Genomic DNA, 21,595 nt, shown 5'->3' on the forward strand with positions numbered 1-21,595 from the left:
GCTGAGCACGGCTATGGAATATAATTCACATTTACCGACTGCATGGCAAACATACAATAGTTTGTGCTCGGGAAATGCAGTTTTGATCAGAACTAGGAAGATTAGAATTTCTGTGCTTATTAAGTTTATACTTAATATGTTCCTTCAAGTAAAAACCACTTATCACAACATTAATCTTCCTACAGGTCGGATTACCAGATTTCAAGACTGCTGTATACAGAACATTTGGTACGCTACGTTAGGGTTGCTAACCTAACACACCAGGCTAGGAGGGCCTCCCTCAAGAACGAATGAAAATAATATAAAAGGACAATAATTACATACAACTACCAATAAATAAGGACAGTTAACGGGTTTATTCCATGCTGAAAAGAAAAGAAAGGAAACAACGTTTCGGCTGTGGAGCCTTCTTCATAAACACGTTACTGTACCTGTTCCTGTGCAGCCTGCGCATGCTGGCGCAGCTACTGTACCTACTTGAACTACTGTACCAATAAATAACTTCCTTTCCACAATTTCAAATTGATTCCACATCACAAAACCGGGTCAATTTCAAACGTATCTTTTTCTGCGTGTGAAAAACAGCCTCCGTGAATCTGGGAACTCTGCTGAGCCCTACTGTAGCTACAGGGACATTATCAACTTGGTCAACCAGTTTGGGAAAAGCTGAAGAATTAAATCAGTTGATTCCAGTTGCATTGGAGAGTTCTGTTCGAGGTGGGAGGGTTAGGTTTGCTATAACCACAGGAGCTTTTAGTAAAAGGCACCGGAGGTGAAAGCAGCACGATTTGCTTGTCAAGAGCCTGTGATGTGACAGAAGGGGCGGCGTTGGAGCGCTGCTGTGCTCGATTCTGCTGGTACGGGGTGGCGATTGGCCGTGGGTTGTCCGTGGGGATACTGTCTCAGGCAGATATTACAGGACTCAGCAGAGGATTAGGCTGCACATGGGCTGGGCGCTCGCAGAGGTCAAATCTTAAGAGTGCCTGGTCTGAAGAAATGTGAATTCAAATTGCGCAAACACCTGGTATCTAACTCAGAATACAGCAGACTGTACAACCAAAACAGGTAGGATTTGTATTCACATTTTTAATATCGTAATCTTTTGGGATGCTTTTTCACGATATACAGTATGCATTTCCTTTCACTATTATTAACATCTTCACACATTATAAGGTTGGTAATTTCTTAATGTTTTTAGGATATTTCATCCATTTTTTGCCTGTCGTTAAACCTCGAGGTGCACTTGAAACCGCGCTATTTCTCGTGCACACAAACGAATTAGTTTATAAAAGTACGTTTTTGCAAACGATGCTACATTCTAATTATTTGCAAGCCCAATCCTGCTAAAACCTTTATTAACAGGTTTAAATACCGATTGTACTTTGTACTTCTTTTTGACGTTTTCCGATCACTGTCAAAATTAACGGTTAACTTGTATCACCTTGAAACTCATTAATATATTGTATCGCGCAGAAAGTCACGGTTTTATTTAAAGTTTAGATAAAATGCTGTAAAAAAACTATTAGTAGTGTTAAGATCAAATACTTCATATTCTAATAACAGAAACGTAACTTTTTAAAAAGTTTTAAGCTTAAGGTATTTTGTTTTCGTACTTCATCGAAAAGCATTCGTTATGAAAGCTTATAATACAGCTGAACAAATAGGTGTTGTAAGACGAGACGGGCTTGTATTTAAGTAAAACAAGACGCGTTTATTGCCCTGATGAAATTAACTATTTTAACATACACCATGTATAATCTCCTTAGTTTAAAAAAATACCCGTCAGTCAAGTCAAGCAAACTGCGTTACTCAGACTGGTTTCGTTCTGTATAAAAAACAAAGCATTGTTTAGTATAATGTTCAGTACTTTCTCCGTTTATCGCAAACGTTTTATTCTTACTTTTTTATAATTACCTTAAGACCTTTTGTGACTCCTCACACAAAAGCCTAAGAAGACATCGCAGACTCGGACAACGCCAGAAATTCACTAGCTACAGGACGCAGGGCGCTTGTTATCTAAATATTATACAGTTGTAATTAATCACTCCCAATAACGTATACCCTCGTACATTATCTACAGCAGTGCAACTCAACCCTGGTCCTGAAGAAATGCTGTCTGCTGATTTTAATTCCAGCCGGACTCTAAATATCCAGTGCTAACATTAACACAATTGGTCTGCTTGCTAGCTTGTTTCGACCTTTTTTTAAACTTATTTCTTCTGTCAGTCCCGAGTTTCAAATGTACCAGAATTCAAAGGTACTGTTTCCAGTACATTCAGCATTCAGAAATATACGCAGCCTGCCACCTTGTGTTATTTCGTACGAAACAGCTTAGTGCTTGATTAATTCACAATGAGCTGACACGGGTGGGAAAAGACACGGTGTCAGACACGCCCACGAGAAGCGGTTTTTTTATTCCTGTAGAGGTCGAGTTCGTACAGTGCTGAAACTCAGAAATCGGTACAAGGCTTATACCAATTACAAGCCCCGTCTGACCTCTGGAGCTGAAAACCAACATGCAAACCTGCCCCAAACAGACAGATGAAATAAATTAGCCTGTGATGAAGAACTTGGCTAGAGTAAAACACTGTTCTACTGTATTCCAAGCATACAGTACAACTCTAGTTACTGACATAACTTAATCTTTTTCAAATGAATTACTGAAACATACTGTAGTAGAACAGCTCGGTTACTGGTCCAGATGTACAGCCAGATGTACTAACTAACTTGTTAATTGAGTTTCAAGATGTCATCTGGACATCTTAAAGTTAGTTTAGCTGGCCAGCCATGCAGTTGAAGCTGATACCCTGGCTTCTTTCAGAAACAGCTGGATGAGAGTCTTCTGTCGGGCCAGGAAGGCACCTCTTTACACTCAGGGTTGTGGGAGTCTGGAACATGCCACCCCACCATGTGTTTGATGCCGATACCAAGGCTTCTTTCACATATCATCAGCTGGAAGAGATCCTTGGATCAGTTAACTGTTGTGTCATACAAAAGACAAAGTTCAGGTGTCTGTGAAGCTGAAGTCTCTTTATTTCATATGGAAGTCCAGCTTGCAACCACCGGACTTAAAAATAAGTAGCTGAAGTTGGTCCTTTATACCTTAAAACAAACCAGTTACTATGACACATTCTAAACAAATGATAAGACAGCAACACATGCCAATGAATTATATCTAAGTTGCAGACTAGACAACAGTTAGTTCTTTTCACATTCTGGGCGTACAGCCAGCTTACCAAATACATGCCCTTTATCTGACTGACCAAGGACAGGCAGCATCTTTATACAGTATATTTGGGGGCAAAGCTAACTTCAAGACACTAGACTGCACAGTTTGCAAAAATACAAAAACAAGAAATTATATTATTATCTCACTTCCCAGGTGTCTCTCTTATCTCCTCATAACTAATAGCTACCAAAGGGGCTAGAATGGCCCCTCCTTTCATTCGTAACCCTTCTAAAGTTCTTAACTCCACAGCAGAGTTTGAAATCACAGAGTTGTGTCTGCGGCAGATACAAGGCCCTGTAGGCCACTGCTCATGCTCAGCTGTAGCCAGTAGCTATCTGCACCGTCTGGCCACACTACCCTGATGAATAGTTGGCTGGCAGTTTTTCCATCATCATTTAGAATCCAAGGACAAAATGGCACCTTGGGCAGAAAAGTGAAGGTGACCATATTATCTCCCCGAGATGAACAATTAGCAAGGATAATCTGTGCTTGAGTATTAATCTGCCTCTCCTAAATCTGTCATTGCTGTACAGCAGTATAGTTTGCACAGACACCCCTTGTGAACTCTCAGCATTTCAAAATGCACTCTCGCTGTGAATACTGTATAAGAATGAATACTAGGAGAAATAAAAATATCCCCCACCCGCCTTTCTTAAATTAATATTAAATTGTCTGAACCTCTCACTTTTAGGAAGAATGAGTTTTCAGTCAATTTTAACTGTTTCACTGACAGCAAAGATAGTTATTAAACAAGTCAGTAAAGACACTTAATGGTGCAGTAGTCATTACTACTCCAGGCTCCTAGCCAATAAGTTGTGGGTTTGAGGGATTTCAACCAGCTGGTACTGATGGAGTAATCGCATCATTAACTGGCGTCCCATCCTGGTATAAATGGTGAGCTCTGAGCTTGCCTCATGTTACAGATACTGTACCATAATAAACTCTAACCTGATCTTGAACATGGTCTTTGTATACATTTCATTCCAATGAACAGACGTGCATTTATTTATATAGGCCAAATATGTTTTAATTCTGCCTAGTGCTTCACGCAAGGCAGTAGCTAGGTTATACGGTACATTACTGGATCGCAAATAATAATGATAGTTAATGGAGAATAAATTCTCATTTTCAGCCTGGGCAGTACCCATTTATACAGTACAGTGCAGTGAGGTTGCCCAAATGCAATACGTTCTCGTACATAAAGGGACAACAGTGGTGTCTCACCCAAGATTTGAACTACAACCCTCCAGTGAAGAGTCAAGAGCTCATTATTGTTGCTCCAGACTGTTGCGTCAGGTCCTAGGCACAGAATCGTGTTGCAAGAGACTCCAATGAACTGAGTAATCGGGAATTCTTTTGGAGAGTCGGGATCGGTTAGAGAAAGCCCACTCATGCTTAGATCGGACAGGAGATGCTGAAGCTTTTCTTTAAGATAGAGAACTGACTCTGTGAAGATGCTAAGGGGCCTTAGGACAGTCATCCAGCTGTGTGTCAGTGCTGATCTGTCTGAACACTCTCTGAAATTTGTCACAGTGGACTCAGACTGCGTGCTAAATTTAATGACATTTCTTTAAAGAGTGGCCAGTAAACTAGAACTGTATAAATGCCAGCTTACAATTCTATATAGCGAATACAGCAACACCCTGCCATTTGCCTCCTGGCAGGCTTAGTGGTTCCAGTTTATTCCCAGTCTCACCCCTCAGGAACCACAGGGCATCTAAAGGCTGTACTCTGTCTTGTTCTGTAGTCAAAAGAAAACTTCTTAAAGAAAAGCAACTGGCTGCTTTCTTAGTAAGAGTCCATGTCTTCTTAACTTAACCTTTGACCTCAATTGTGAAATGGCACTGAATACTCAAACTCAAGCTAACAGGACAGACGAGGTCATTTTACAGGTATGGCACTGCTGGTGGTATAGAGTTGGGGACAAGTGTCTGGTCTCGTGACTGGCAGTCTGTGGCTTTGAGTCCCTGCTGTTGGACCTTGAATGAGGTACAGTACCCCAGTTGCTCCACTGCACCCTGTTGTATTATTGCTGGGGGAGGATACTCCCTGTGATGGACCGGTGTCCTGTCCAGGGGGGAGCCATGTGCTGTACTGTAGAGCTCACCTACAGCTACTGCAGCCTGACTGGGCTGACCGAATAACCTCCATCATGAATCACTACCATCAGTGCTTACAGGTATACAGATAACGTTGAGGGACGGAGCACTTGCGCTCAGGATCCTGGTGACAATATTTACTAAGGTGAGGTGGCCTGTAACTCTAAATAGTGGAACAGGCATTTTGCCACCAGCAGCGATGTTCTTCACAGCGGGCAAGGGAAAGGAGAGCATTCTCATTGCCGTGATGTCAGGGCAGGGTTTCTCAAGGCGAGCATCCCGTCTGCCTGACGGGAGGAGAAGCTCAGCTGGCCCAGATTCCAAGATTGGAAAAAAAGACAACTTTAGCTTGCTTGTCTATCATTTTGTGATGGGAGGGAAATGGCAGGAATGAAGTGTTCTAATGGTCTGTGCTGAAGGACCCAGACTTAGGATGGATTAGGAGAGAGTCCAGACACACTGGACAACACGTACAGATGTTGCTGAAAAAGGCAGTGGTTTGGTTATGTTAGATTAAATGTTTTCACCAACACAAATCACTAACCGTAAATTTGTGGATTTTCTCTTTGTGAATTGACACAATGGACAGTGAGCACCATAAGCACATTCAAACTGGATTGGAAATCTACTCTTATACATTTTACCGTTTGTTAAGGTAATTCTTTCACCTGTTTTTATTCTTTTGCAAGAGGTTTGGTTAAACTGAAATATGCTAAATAAAAATTATAATTCATTATTTTACTAGTAAACTGACAGTTAGGAATTCCAGAAACCGAGAAAAAAGAAGGTTCCCAAAAATATTTTTAAAGCTTAAACGGGCCACCAAAGGGCAGAATTCGGATGTTCCCAGTCATCAGTAATAGTGTGAAATGAAGACACGTAGAAATCAATTGAATTTGAAACAGAAATTATTAGTCCTGAACAGAGTTGTGTTAATTAAGCACATCAGTCAGTACCTCACCAATGTTGCTGATGTGGAGACTGGTCACACTGGTGGTTCAGGGTGAGCTATAAGGGGGCTCAGAGTGACACACGAGGCTCTGAACGGAGGCAGTGTGGCTCAGAGTGACACACGAGGCTCTGAACAGAGGCAGTGTGGCTCAGAGTGACACACGAGGCTCTGAACGGAGGCAGTGTGGTCTCAGAGTGACACACGAGGCTCTGAACGGAGGCAGTGTGGTCTCAGAGTGAGACACGAGGCTCTGAACGGAGGCAGTGTGGTCTCAGAGTGACACACGAGGCTCTGAATGGAGGCAGTGTGGTCTCAGAGTGAGACACGAGGCTCTGAACAGAGGCAGTGTGGCCTCAGAGTGACACACGAGGTTCTGAACGGAGGCAGTGTGGTCTCAGAGTGAGACACGAGGCTCTGAACGGAGGCAGTGTGGTCTCAGAGTGACACACGAGGCTCTGAACGGAGGCAGTGTGGTCTCAGAGTGAGACACGAGGCTCTGAACGGAGGCAGTGTGGTCTCAGAGTGACACACGAGGCTCTGAACGGAGGCAGGGTGGGCTCTGAGTAAGATGCGAGGAGCTGAGAGGAAAGGAGGTGGTGCGGATTAGTGGACAGAGGTGAGGAAAGTGAGGGGGGGCAGATGCAGTGTGAGCCCAGCACCTCCAGCTCCAGCCATTGGCCTTCACCAGGGCAGATACAGATCGTGTGAGTTCGGCTGAGCTGCTGAGAGCAGATAATCAGATTAAGGTCTGTTTTGAATCAGCAGAAAACTTTGCAAGTTATGTGATTCTGCAGGAGGCTGCAGCCCCCCTCATGATCAGATGACAGGCTTGGATCTAAGTGCAGCACAAGGTGCTTGGCCTGCTGCAGTTGTAGCGCTAATTGTGCAGAAGTGATTTCCCTGGAGCTGTGCAGCCACGTTTCTGGGAAAGGTGACTAATTAGTGAACTCTGATTCTTTTGTAACCTACCCTTCTTAATGTGGCATGTGCAATTAAAAGCTTGCAAAGATTTCTTTCAGTAACTACTGGTAAACAAGTCCCATCAGACAGCAGTTTGATCTGTTCCGAGTTTTTGAGTTGCAAGCTTTTGCATGTACAGTAAAGAGGCCTGTATCATGTGCTTACAACTCAGAGTAAATTCATGCAGAAAGAAGAATGAAGTTAAAATGCCTCATCAGTACAAATCATGCCATAAATGACCTTAAGTACGTATAACTGCTATTGCATGTTTCTCTGAACTGATTTTATAATGCAGCAAATACTAGAACTGTGCGCAAGAATACCGAAAAACTTTAGAGTTCAGTCACCCAAAGTTATTCAGGTGCCCGAATGTCTCCCCAGCACTGCTGTGCAAAGGCTGAACCTGCAACATGATACACACTCTCTCTGCGTTCTGCTGAAGGGACAGCAGGTTGATCTGGGGGTAACAGTGCCTAGAACTCCAACCCACTGGCAGAGTCCACTGCTGAGCAAAAAGTAGTTAAAGCTCTTGTTCATTGCAGTGGGGTCTTAGAGTCATGAACTGTAACCTAATGAGAGCTTTCTTGCTTAATAGCTGGGAATTGTAGCCCAACTGATTTTTAAAGAATATAATGAGTATTTTCAGAAAATCTCTACAGCATGAAAACTCAACACTGTATTGTTATAAGATTAAATATGTTGAAATGGCACACTGAGCCTCTCAGAGTGAATTTCCAGTTTCGAAAGTTTCAATTTACATTTTTAAAAAGTTTTTTCGAACATCTAGAAATGAACTTTTATTTTCTACTCTGGGCAATGCACTGGCACTTTTCATAAGCCACAGGGGGAAATCTCAGACATGCTCAGAAACAAGCTCGGTCTAATAAGCATGAGTTGTCCTGCCAGGCAGGTTGCGTCAAGTCTTCATTGGCCTGTGGGAGAAGTCAGCACACACTCAGTTCTGAGTGGGCTGGGGTTTTTATTTTGGATCAGCCACACAATTGAGTGATTAAAGCAAACTGGCTTAAAGATATTAAAGCGTCCTCATGCGTTTCTTGTTAAAGAAGAGAAATCTTGGCACTTGTACTTGTGTGCTGCCTCTTGACAACATTGTGGGAAACGTGCTTCTTTGCAAATGGCCCGGGATGTGCTAGTCTCTTGCAGAATGTGTTCATTTTGTTTGCTTTGGAATAAAAGTTCTAGGATGGTTTCAATATTACAATAATAATGAAATCAGGGCATGGTATATGTATAGTAGGAGTGCTATTTTGTCAGAAATTATGAACGGTGAACTCATTGCAGGATGTAGAGGGTCACTGAAAGGTTGATATTTAAACCAGGTTAAGTCAACTGAGAATAAATGACTCTTTGGTCTGGAGTGCTAATCACTCCTCTGTGCTGTTGCCTAAAAACATAAAAATTGGACTTGAGGAGTCGGTGAACTAGTGAACATTTCTAACGCAGAAGGCAGCTGTGTGCATGTCTGTGGGCGGAGGGTAATTCTTGCCTGCTATGACCTTGCTGCCTCTGCCTTCCAGATTCCTTGAGGAAGGGGGCGGGGAACGACGAGCTCGCCAGGTAACTACGACAACAGCCGAGGGTCGGGGAGTGCATGCGAGTCGAGACGGGCGCCATGGCAACAGACCCCAGAAGCCCCCTGAGTTCTCCCTCAGAGGACTGGGAGAACTGCAGCCTCCTGACAGAGGGGGATACAGACTCCACCGAAGACAGGGAGGCAACGGGAGAACACATTCCGCCCACGAATTGGGAAGCGCCCAAGGCCCAGCAAGAGGAATCTTGGCCTGATTTACCAGAGCCACAGTGGCCAGTGGAAGAAAATGCATTGGAGTGGCCACCTACCCCGCTGGAGTTGGGCATGGAGACAGGGGAAGGGTTGCTCATGGAAACAGTGGATGGACTTAATCTGCGTAAGGCTACAAACCCCCAGGGGCCATCTGAAGAAACGACTTCTCATTCTGGCTCATCTGATGATGGCCTTGACCGTGGGGAGCCCTTGGGAGCAGCCAGCAAGTTGTGCTGCGAGATGCCAGAAGACCCCACTACAAAGGGAGACACTAAAAGTGTGGTGGACCACCAGTCTTTAGATTTCAGCACAGCCAGGGAGCAGTGGATGAAGCTGGAGAACAGCGGCAGCAGCAGACCCCCCCAGCCTTCCTTCTCCAGGAGCTCCTCCAGAAACCAGCTCATGGAAACAGCATCATCGTCTCCAGCAAATTCCTCCCATAAAGTCCAGCCAGAGGGTGCAGTTCTGCCTCTGAGCCACCAGGAGGAGCTCCTACACTGCCTGAAGACTCTGCAACAGGCACAGGAGCAGCAGGTGCAGAAGTCGCTGCCCCTAGCAACAGTTGCCCAGGAATCAGCCAATGAGGGAGCCCGCTCTGGGAGTTTTGTTGTAGTTAGGGAGCTTAAAGGGACAGAGAGAGGGGAGGGGCCACCAGTAGGTAGACTAACAGGTGCAGCCAAGCAGGGAACAGCTTGGACAGGCAAGGCAGGGAGAGAGAGCACAGAAGAAGGCAGCATTCCGGCTCACGGAGAGGAGAAAGCAGTTACCCGGCGAGTGAGAATGGAGCTGGAGAACGGGGATGACAACCTCAGCGACAGCGGGGTGTCTGCCGACTTTTCCCCTGGCAGCACCCTAGAGATGAACTCTTCCTTCAGTGGGGCGCTCCCAGCCAACGAGACCCCCATTGAGAGGGAGATCCGGCTGGCTCTGGAGAGAGAGGAGAACCTGCGGAGGTCCAGAGGCATCTCCAAGCCCAGCGTGTCCGAGGAGTACGTGGAAATCCCCCTGAGGAAGCCTATCCTCTCCCAGTCGCTTCCTTCCAAGGCGGGCAAAGGCAAGGACAGGCACTTTGCTGGCAAGAAGATGCAAATGGAGATAAGCATGGAGACCCAGAGGGAGGAGGACCTGGTTCAGCTGGGCAAGGTGCCTGGGGTTTACGACAAGGGCACCGTCCGGCAGCTGCGGGAAAGGAAGATGCTGTTCGAGGTGTTCCAGGAGAGCAAGGACCCTGCCACAACTCCCAGGGCAACCGCGGATGACGCCTCTCTCGGGGGATCTCCCCGTTCTTCGATCCTGGAGAGGAGAAGGAGCTTAGACCTGGTGTCGCAAAGTCCGGGTCCGAGCCCGGCCCAGGGTCCTCTCAGCGGGACCGGATCCAGTGTGAACCTGGAGCCGAAGGGCCCATCTCTTACGGAAGGAGCCGTGGGCAAAGTCATCATCCTGGAGAACACCATCAGGATCCCCGCCACGCTGCTCCGCGCGGCACCCGTCACCAACGACCCCGCGAGGAGCCACGAGGGGGAGAGGGCGCCGGTCCTGGATTCGAGGGGCGTGCCGTCCGCCCCGCAGGGGGAGGAGGAGCCGGACGGGGAGGTGCTGCTGGAGGACGAGCCCCCCCGGGAGAACCCCTTCTTCAAGCTGCGCTCCTCCATGTCGCTGAAGCCCGAGGTGGAGCAGGACATCCGCGAGGCGCAGCAGAGGGAGAGGGAGCTGCGCCGCCAGAGATACAGCCTTTACGGGACAGCAGGAGGCCCCCGGGACAGCGAGGAGCCCCGGCCCGCCACCCCCAATGGGCTGGCCATCCCATCAACTCCCCCCCCCAACCGGCCGGTCTCCCCATCGCCCTCGCCCTCGCCCTCACCAGCTCCCTCAGGTTAGTGTCTATCACACAGGAGATGTGCGTGTTGTATTCATTCAGCCTCGTCGTGTTCTTCACTGATTTCCTCTCCATGTAGCCATCCCTCTGAGACTGACTGTATTTCCAGCTACACACCTCTGTGCAAAAATCCAGATATCCATTTTCTAGCCTCTTTATCCAATACAGGGTTGCTGGGGGGGGGGGGCAGTGTCTATTCCAGTAAGCAAGGGGCTCAAGGCAGGGTACAGCCTGTACAGGATTCCAGCCCATCACAAGGCACGCACAGACTCAGACTCGCACACACTCACACCAGAGCCAGTTTGCCCAGAAGCCAGTTAACATACCTGTTTGACTTTGGACTGCATTAGGAAACCCATGTGAACATGGGGAGAATATTCAAACTCCACACAGATAGCACCCCAGGAATTGAACCCAGGACTAAAGAGCTGTGAGGCAGTAATGGTATTAATGCATATGTAATCTACTGTATATTTAATTAGTGATGAATTTATAAAGGTTTAATTCTGTCCCTCCTCATGTATACAGTTGGATAGAGATACACATCTAAGGGTCATTTCATCCTAGGTCACCTTCACCAGACTAATATTTCAATCGAACATTGATATTTCTCTTTCACAATATTAATGTCTATCTTTGAAATGCGAGACTGCCTCCCTTTCACCTCCAACTCCTTCATTGCTCAGATTTTTTGTTTCAGCCAAGGCTGACTTGCGTGTTTTAAACACTGTCCCCTATGAAATCTGCAAAGACCTTGTCCTTCCTCGCCCTTGCTGAGCTCTCTCACTCACGCACAGGTGTTTTCTAACAGGGGTGTGCAGGTATGCACGCAGAAGCAGGTCACAGTCTAATTTTAGTCCAACTGAATTGTTTTGCATATTAAGTAAACCAACACAGGTTTTGAGGTCACTTTTTCGGGGGTACCAACAATATATTCCAGAGACAGTTCTGCGGTGGGTTTTTCTGTGAATAGCTGCGGTCTAGGTCCTGTCAGCTGTACTGTTGTAAGCAGCCTCTTGGCAACAGTTGCTATCAAGGGTCCTGCTGGGTGAAAGTCCTAGATGAACAAGAACGAAAGAAATTCTTGGAACTGTTAAAGAGTAATTTCCTTCTTAGCTCTTTAACAGTATCAGCTTAGCAGTGAATCCTTCTCAGTTTGCCATTATGATATCCTAGAGTATGAGTTAGCTGTATTTTAATTTGATCTTCCCACATTTTAGCTTGTTTTGTTTTGTGCGGGCTCTTATTATAAAATGATTCCTACTGTCAGTGTCTTCATGAGCATTTCACAAGGTGGGGCTCGTATTTCGTCAGGGAAATGTCTTTAGGAAGGGGAAACTGTTTACTGGCAGCTGTATAGGTCATGAATGATGCTAATCCAAAACAAACACAGGTGAGATTTTCCAGTAACTCACCTGGTCACAGACCTGAGACACACATCTGTGTTCAGCAGCAGTAGCAGTTAAGGGCACAGAGGCGACAGCTTAAATCGCTGCACAGGGGGACCAAGGTGAAGGAATATTTAAATAGGAGGGGGCCTCCTGAATGGCTCCATCACAGAATGAGCTCTGTGATCGTGAGTTTGCGCCTGGGTCAGGTCACTACCTGACTGGGACTGGGATTCTCCAGGCTGCAGCAGGTGATTGGCTGAGTGCAGGGTCCAAAGGCATACTGAAAGTCAGCGACACCAAGACCCCTGTAACATCCCAGGTGCCTGCAGGTACGCAGTGCTGTCATTGAGGGACACGCCTCTCCTCTAATCAGTGCTGATCCTCCAGTCTGGGGGGGAGGCATTGTCTGTGATGTGTTAAGATCCAATTGGCTAGAAGGTGGGCAAGGCAGCAGAGTCTTCCTCATCCCCCCCTCCACAATGTGCAGTTGTGGGGTTCGCAGCTGCCAAGACATGAAAAAACACACGACTGGCAATTCCAGATCGGTGGGAGGGATACCAAAAGATAATTGACGATTCTTATTAGAAGCAAAGAAAACGTCTATAGCCTGTTAAAAGGAGGAATGATCAAATGTTGGGGGTGGGGTAGTTTGACACATCTGCATCCTATCCCGTGTATGTGATGTTTATATTCAGTGGGCGAATAACACCCACAGGATCATACCCCAGCAAAGAGAGGGGGCGTCTCACCCAGAAGCACGCCAGCTGTGCGAGATTGCACTGTGACGCTGTCTAGTTCTCCATACAGTTCCCCACATCTCCACTGGGCTCTCAAGGTCCAGTAACCTAAACAGAGTTTTGTTTGTAGGAACACCTATAACAATCCGTTTCAGGATTATCATTCCTCAGCCCTGTGTGGAGTCTAAACATTTAACACAAGGCGATCTGACTGCGTGTGTTTGGAGTTCACACGCAGAGAGCAGTCTATCGAGTCTGCACTGTAAGAAGAAGATGCTTTGTACCCAAGTAGAAATACACGTTTCTACATTCCCTTTTACAATAATAATTCTACATAGCCTCTTTCTCAGCATCTTCTCAAGGCACTTTATGTGAAAGATCAAAAAAGAAACAAACAGTTAAAACAATGAAAACAGCAACAAAGACAGGAGATGACAAAATTAGCACAAACAACATTATGAGAAATGCAGCAGAAGGACACAAGGAGCAGACGCAAAGACTCCAAATAAATAAAAGCCTGTCTGAAGAGGAAGGTTTGCAGTCTGGATTTCAAAGAGCTCAGGGAAGGTGACTCTGATCGTAGGGATAGAATTCCAGAGCACTGGGGTGCAGAGAAGGCCCTGTAACCCATAAAGGGTAAGCAAGCTTTTGTAGGCACCCATAAAGTTTGCCTCCCTTGGACAGGGAACCTGTCAGGAGACCAGAATCAGGCCAATGAAGGGTGCGGAGATGGGGAGTAAGATGAAAGTAAGTCAGACAGGTACTGAGGTGTCAAGCCATGCGGAAGCTTCTAGGTGAGTGTGAGGATTTTGAACCCTCAATGTTTTTAATCAATATTTCCTTTTTTTTTGCCATTTCTATTCACCACAAGTACGTTGCTCGAAAGCAGAGTCCAGAGCCCAAAATCCTATCTGCCTGTTTCTTGAACTTCAGGAAACCCAAGAAAAAAACAACAACAAAGAAATCAAATCGACAGAGCTAATGTTGGAAGACCTCTGGCAAGACAGGGGAGGAAGAGATGCAACATTTTCAGAGTCCCTTGCTTAGCAGTTGGATCCAGTCCGGGTTTTACTAAGCTGCAAGATCTTTAAAAGGTGGCGCTGGATACTTCATGCTCATGACCTTGTTTTTTGAGACACGTGGCGTTCAAGGTTATGGTCATGCAGATCTCCCTTTTCTGGTCCATCAGTACAGCTTGTACAAAAGTCCTGTACTGTCAGCAGTAAAACCCGGCATGGAGCCTGTCTGCACAGCAGGACTCTTTTCTCCATGCCTGTTCTAGGCAATGGGGATGGATGGTGTTCTCGGTGTGGGTGGGGATGGTGGTGTGTTTTCATGCCGATTTCGAAGAGAGCTCTCACCAGGCAGCTGGCAGTGCAGATGAGACTGACCTGCGCGCAGTGTTAAAGGGCACAATCGCTGTAGCGTTGCTGGCCTTTTGTCTGCGCTCGACTGAAAAGCATGTTCAGAAAGATGATCCCCAATAGCCGGGCTGTTTTCCGCCTGGTTTCACCTTGTGATTGCCTGTAACGTCCCTATTGAGCGACCCGACTCCTCTCTCTCTCTCTCTTTCTCTGCTCCAGGTAGCTGAGTCAGAAAAGCTGTGAGAGAGACAAACAGGAGTGGCTTTTTTTAGTAATAAGGGCTCAAATAACACCACGATCAAAGCCTCTCTGGGATCCGCACTCGGATCTCTACAGCTTGGATCAAGGGGGCTTATGCTGAAACATCTCAGGAAAGGAGCAAGAAGGGCAGCAGTTTTGTGGAAGGGTGTGGGTTTTTCCACAGGGTGTGCTGGTACAGAGATGAACTGCATTTCCTTCTGATTGTTGTAGATCTTATGATCAAGTTTATTTTGACATGACTGAATGTCAGATCTGCTAGCCCCACAAGGATAACAGGGCGTGACTGGCAGTGAACACAAAGAGAAAATGCCACAAACTCAGAGAACACATGCAAACCCCACACATAAAGTGCCCTATCCAAAGACAGTACCCAGAACCCTGGAGCTGTGAGGCAGCAGCACAGACCACCATGCCCCCATTTTCACAAACTACAAACCGTGCTGGTTTCACAGGTGTTTTATTTTTCCCCTGGGAAGAACTCTGCGGAAGTAAGGCTACAATGTCTTATTCTCAACAAGACCTTCGGGAGTTCATTGGTTTTTAACTTCACTCTCTGACTACCTACTTCCCAGGAGCTCAATATAATAATAATTAAAAAAGCAGTGATTGAAATTAATCATCCAATGAATCATAATTTCAGAACAATGCAAAATGTCTGTGAGTGAGCAAATATTGCAGCAAATCACTTAAGAAACCGAGGCCTTAGATTGGAACAAAAAGTAGGCTATGCTCTGGACTTCCAAGGACCAGGTTAAAGAGCTGTGAGCTTGTCAGGAAATGAAGGCAACAGTAGGCAGTGAAGGCTTTATGCTTTCCAGACACTGGGGCTGGCATTATTGAACAGAATTTTAAGCTTGTGATTCAGACTCAGGAGAGTAATTCCTCCTTTCTTGTGTGCACGTGCTGTTAAAAATGTTGTGGTCTTCAGAAGGAAAAAGCTATTTCTCATGCAGGCAGATTAATTCATTTTTGTGGAAGGCTGATGCCTAATTCATTAATCCCTTTACAGGCTTTGCCTAAAATCACACTGAACTACAAATCCTAGCTGTCTCAAAGATTCCTACCTAGTCTGGTCAGTATACTGTATGAACATCACAGCCCCAGAACTGGAGAAAAGGGAATTCTTCATATGAATATGATTTATTTATGATGTGATTATGATTTTTCATAAGTTTTACATCTCCATGCATGATACAGTAATATAAAAGGGTGACTATCTTATATCTGTTTCTGTTGCTTTGATCTACAAAAACAGTACTGTAAGTGAAATGCATGACCTGTCATATTGTTTGTGTTACTGTACAAACGCAGATCCCAGACTTATTAAAACCATTATTCTCAAAACTGAAAAAGTCGGTATTCAACACCAAGCACAGAATGGAGCGCACACCAACACGTGCAGAAGGTCCTGAAACAGAGAAGTGCTGCGTGCAATTGAATGTGTTGCACAGAAGTGTTTTGGGGAACTCTTTGGCTATTACAGGGAAATGTGCTTTATATTGGTGGAACAGATTTTACAAGATATTACAAAATTTAAAAAACATGCCCTGCTTACACAGCAAAGTAAAACCAGATCAAGACCCTAAGCAAGGAAGAGACAGTGGAATCCCAGCCAGGGTGTCTGTCACTGATTCTTGGAAACAGTCAATTGTTTTGTGTGAAGCAGTTGGTCGCAGCTGAAGCATTTCCTCTTGTGAGTTTCTAGAGTGATCAGGTCAAAAGCTATCCTGGTGAACAAGCTGCCGCAATAAGAGATTGTTGACTGAAAGCAGTACTGACGGCTGTCCTGGGGCAAAGGACACAGGCAGCAGTAAGCAGTGTCCTCACAATTTGTCACAGGAATGGCCAGACATGACATCAGTGTCTCAGGTGGCTGACTGGACAAAACTGGTGATTTCAGTATCTCAAACAGTGGAAGGTGCTAATGGAAGCTTTGTGGCCAACCTGAGGCCAGACCTGCTTTTACCACAGTCCATGACTGCGAGCTGAGCCGCGAGTACAGGCAGCCAGGCTGAAACCAAACCCAACACAGCTCTGAGCCCTTTTGTACAGGTCTGCCTCCTCCAGATGAGGAACCTTTTTAAATGTGGATGCGTGTAGTAAGGATCATCGTCTTTTGAAATTACCTCTAATATTTAGAACTTTTTAAACACCCACGGTTAATGGCAGATGTCATGCCTTCCGGAGAAATTCTAGCATTGTGTTGTTATTTTACGGTGCTGGCACCGACTGCAGTTGTGATGTGATGTTGGAGTGGATGAGCCTTGGACCGTGGTTTGCGTCATAAAATGTGGTGTTGGTTCTGATAAACATTTCTAAGTGAAACCATCAGAGATCACTTGAGATCAAAATTAAAGTGCTCACCAAAGACCAGAGATCTCTTAAATGACAGATCTCTTGATTAATTCATCAGTCTCCAGTCTTTAGATCCAGACTGTCTGGAGTCAGTCTTCCCCTGAAAACTCCTCCACATTCTGACGTATGCACAAGTCTTTAGAGCTCACAGGCCTGCTCCTTATGCTGGAGCTGTTCAGCTGGTACTCCTGTCCTGTTCCCAGCAGGAGTTGTTCAAAGCCGAGCTGCACTACAGTTGACCTTTATGCAAATCACTCTTAAGAGTGCAGCATCCAAATCATGTGCTGCTGCTGGGGTAGAGATCTGTCACACTGTACATTGCTTGAAACACTGCATGCTGTTTTGCTAAGAGCGACTGAAGCTTAGGATCTCTTCTGAATCAGTCATATGAGCCTTTCTCCACAACTGAGTCAAATGCCATCGCTAAACTACACTACAAGTGCCTAATTGCAGTAAATCTGCTAATTTTGCCAGTCAGTTTTGCACTACTTCTGTTTGACAGTGGGCTCTTTGCAGTGTGTAATTGGCACTGATCAGCTAATCTGGTCCAGGATAAGAAAAGAGGATTAATGGAGTGACTACAGTATACAGTAGCTCTGATGCTGGAGTGGGATCAGGTTCAGATTTAATCATCTAATGCAGTCCTGCAAAGCTCCAACCCTGGGACTTCATTAGCATTCCTGAGCGTATCGTTGGACCAGTGTCTCATCATTCAACACTTTCAGTCGCCAGCATCTTAGACTCCACTTTAAAAGTAACCCCGAAGCAATGTGCCAATTCAATAATTTACCATATTGTCTGATCGCTGTCAATAGTCGAAACATTAAGTGCTGTGCCTACATGTCTTTTCAGCACTCAGAGTTTTAGATGCCTGCAGGATGTCTTATAATACCTGCTAGATTGTGAATCTCCAAGATCAGGCTTGATTACCCTGCTGTTGAGCGAGTTGTGAACATCTACAGTATCTTTCCATCGACCCCCCCCCCCCCATCGACGGGGAATTCTCACTCCTTCCAGATGTCAGGCTGTGTGAGAGTGGGCATTCTGGGGTTAACAAGCTAGGGCAACGTGGCTGTGTGTCGCAGTTAAAGGACAGTGCTGCACAAAGGCTCAGACAAACACAGTAATTGTGAAGTCTAGCATGCAATTAGAGATGAGCGCTTTGGTCGCAACAGCGTGGCCTAATTGCACAGCTTGGAGCCTTAACTATAGGAGTATGCAGCGTTCCAGGACACTGCTGAGTAAGAGCTGAACAGGCTCTATACTTGCTGCTGTTTGTGGGCAGGGTGAGTAACTGCCTGCTGTCCTCTCCTCTCGTAGCACGGCAGTCCCTGGGGAAACTGGACGTGACCTGGCCCCCACCCTGCCAGCCTGCTGCAGAACTCTCCGGCCAGACAGAGGTACAGTACAGTAAGGACAGGCAGCGGGCACAAGAGATCAGGCTCTGATCCACAATGGAGAAATAGGATGTTGATTTTACCAATTCTTGTACGGATGAATAGGAACCCTTCCTAAAAAGGGTCAGAGATTCCAGCACTGGATGTAGTTGGTGTGACCATACTAATGCATTATTGCTTATTATTAATTCAGTTAAATTCAAAATACTTGATTCATTCCCGGGGGGGGGCAGTGTAATGCAAACTGCCCTGATGCAACAGAAATGAGTGTGAATATTTTATACATTTTCACTGGATGCTTGTCAAAGCAGACATATACAAAATGAAGTGACAAGTGAGAAATGTAGTGCCTGGGCCCTGTGGCTGAGAGAACATGAAACTCCTAATAAATACATTACAGTATATAGCAAGAATCTTGAATCCCACTCACTCCTGTTCATTCATCTCAACGCAGATGTACACATCTACAGTGAGATTAAAGCCACAGTAGGCTGATCCTCTGTGTTAACAGTAGTGCAGTGATAATTATACACTTAGCACATGCTTTTATCACTTTATCACTTACAGAGTGAGCTGAACTTGGACTAGAATCTCTGCCAAGTGTGGACCTTTCACTTAGTTCTTCCTCTGCAGGTGAAATAACTGATCCGATCTGGGAAGAGAGGTCAGGAAAGCTTTATAAAAACTGACCAATTTCCAGTGGGGAGCGCTTCTTTTAAACAAGTGAAAGGGTATATCGCTCCTCCCTCTACCCCCCTCAGTTTGAGCACTGGGGTAACCCACAGGAAGCTGGGGCAGATGAACTTCCTTGTCCCTTCACCAGAACCAAACAGGATCAGTTACTTCCAGCTCCGCGGAGCTCAGCCTGGTTCAGCTCCGCTCGGCATTTGCCTGAGTTATTGCAGTAACTTCCCTGCTGTGGTTAACTCACTGCTGGGGGGATCAAAGTCCAGTCTGACCCTCTGTAGGAATTTCCTGATGAGAATTGTCTTTCAGCAGGATGCCCAGCCCTGGGCAAACACCACATTTATACTCCCTTTAGAAATAAACCATCACAACGTTTAAAACCCCACGCAAACACAAAACCATCGGAAGATAAGAAGGAACAGAGAGAAAAGAAAAGGGGACAGGGGACAGAAACATTTTGCTTTCCTGTTCCAACATTACCGTGTGAGTATTTGTATAATTCACAATTTTGTGGGATGTTATCACTAATCTTTTTTTTTTCTCTAGGTGAAAGGGAGCCCCAAGACCCCCCGCCAGAAGATCCCGCTATTGCAACGCTGGGAGACGGGGCTGGTCAACGGCCATCAGGAGGAGGACTGACAGCGCCACCCGGTGGTCACCAGTGGTATCCGCACCCATTTCCACCCAAAACCACCCTATCTGGGGGGACTTTAGAGTCGCTTGACATTCTGGTGTGAAACAGCGAATGAAGACTCTTGACTGAAGTCTCTGCGTCATCCGAACACCCTTACCCAGCCTGCTCTAGCTGCGCGCCAGAGAGGCCGCCCTGCTTCCTCTCCGACTCTGGCTCACACGACTGACCTGCATCCGTGTACTGTAGGTCTTTATTCTCGGCAGGAGTCTGCCTCCAGGATGGCACAGCTCTGACGGCCGTCCCCCCTCCCCATACATCGATCTGCCGATTGGACCGTCCGCCGAACATTTTCTTCTGACACGACTTTTTCTCCGCTCCGATGTTTGAGGCTCGCGGGATCTGGTCGACAGGCTTTCATCTCTGCACGTCTCCGAACCACACCGCTCTAAAATGGACGCTCCTCCGCTTTGTTTCTGTAGTAAAATAACTATTAAAAGTGCATCATGTAAGTGTTCTGCCAGACTGCTGGTTAAAATGTTAAAAATCATTCCTAGACATTTTGAATCTGGTGTTACTGTACTTTTAGTTTTGTAAAAAGTGAACTTAGCAGATACTACACTAACCCTTTTCATCTTCTGCTCCTTATTATTTATGTACTGTTTTTGTTTTTTAAAAACTGCTATGTCTTGCTTTAGCTCTCTTCTATGTAACCTGCTATTTATTTACTGAAAGATGAATGCAAGTTCTTCTGAGCACTTTTTGAGATTTAATTTTCTAAACAACCGTTTCTTTATAAATGAAGTCGATTTTTATGAAGAGAGCAATACTAACCCCTGGGAAAATCTCCTGTTTTGATATGCATACTTTTTGACAAAACAAATAAAAATTCACTTGATTGTTACAGCCATGTTTCACTGTGATTTACTCCTTCTGAAGCAGCATGTAGAAGTTAGTGCAAACAGTACTGTGCACCCCTGTAGAAGCTAGTGCAAACACTACTGTGCACCACTGTGGATAATGGGACTCTGAATGATGAACTCTGAGCCAGGCCCCAACCAGAAGCATCTGGGTCTTATCCACTTTGCCTCATCAAGCCCTGCCAACAATGTCTGGGACACAATCAAAAACACCTGTGGGGTGTTTTCCACATACTTCTTAAAGCTCTGAAAATGATAACATTGGGCAGTGCTATCCTGGTGTTCTGTCCTAACTTCCCCCCTGGCCTTTACCAATCATGGCCTCCTAATAATCCCCATCTCTGAACTGGCTTCATCACTCTGCTCTCCTCCCCACTCAGAGCTGGTGTGTGGTGAGCGTACTGGTGCTCTATGGCTGCTGTCACATCATCAAGGTGGGGCTGCACACTGGTGGTGGTGGAGGAGTGGAGGAGTAATGTGCTTTGAGTGGAGTGTCCAGAAAAGCACTATAGAAGTGTAAGATATTAATTTAATCCATTAACTTTCTAAAGTTAATGAGCATGAAGAATAAACCAAGCCACAATTAGCCATTGAATCCAACAGCTTCTCCTTCCTTCTTTGAAAGAGTTTGCCTGACCTGTATTCCAGGAGGCCAGGCTGGATGGGCCAACACAGGAGAACCTATTTTGGGCCACTTATCTCCTTCCAACTCAAATACCTTCTAAATTGGAGGGTGACTTCAAGAAGGGCAATTCTGGATCTAGCACACCCAGGTGTGGCATCCGGACAGGAAATGCCAACCTTCTTGTTCTGCGGAGGTGTAGCTAAAAAAGCCTGCACAAACCAAAACATCATTTTTTTAGATAAATGTTAGGAATGCTCACAATGAGCAGCAACAAATGCAGTAACTGGCAGGTTCACCTTTTACTCCA

The 21,595-nt window shown here is 45.7% G+C and overlaps 1 protein-coding gene across 1 annotated transcript; it reads left to right on the forward strand.

The window, feature by feature from the left end:
- The first annotated feature begins 915 nt into the window (after nt 1–915).
- misp3 (MISP family member 3) lies at nt 916–20,649 on the forward strand. Its single transcript, XM_088933171.1, has 4 exons — nt 916–1,065; nt 8,779–10,917; nt 18,349–18,428; nt 19,659–20,649. Exons 2-4 carry the CDS (start codon nt 8,853–8,855, stop codon nt 19,749–19,751), a joined length of 2,238 nt encoding a protein of 745 aa, XP_088789297.1. The 5' UTR covers nt 916–1,065; nt 8,779–8,852; the 3' UTR covers nt 19,752–20,649.
- The last annotated feature ends 946 nt before the right edge of the window (nt 20,650–21,595 follow it).

This window comes from Atractosteus spatula, chromosome 14, assembly GCF_055471065.1.
Source record: "Atractosteus spatula isolate fAtrSpa1 chromosome 14, fAtrSpa1.hap1, whole genome shotgun sequence".
Lineage (NCBI taxonomy): Eukaryota > Metazoa > Chordata > Actinopteri > Semionotiformes > Lepisosteidae > Atractosteus > Atractosteus spatula.

Bases quoted from the DNA above. Each gene is read 5' to 3' on its own strand.
- misp3 (XM_088933171.1), top strand. From the start codon at position 8,853: ATGCGAGTCGAGACGGGCGCCATGGCAACAGACCCCAGAAGCCCCCTG. The intron at 10,918-18,348 runs GTTAGTGTCTAT...CTCCTCTCGTAG, and splicing joins GCCCTCACCAGCTCCCTCAG to CACGGCAGTCCCTGGGGAAA. The intron at 18,429-19,658 runs GTACAGTACAGT...TTTTTTCTCTAG, and splicing joins AACTCTCCGGCCAGACAGAG to GTGAAAGGGAGCCCCAAGAC.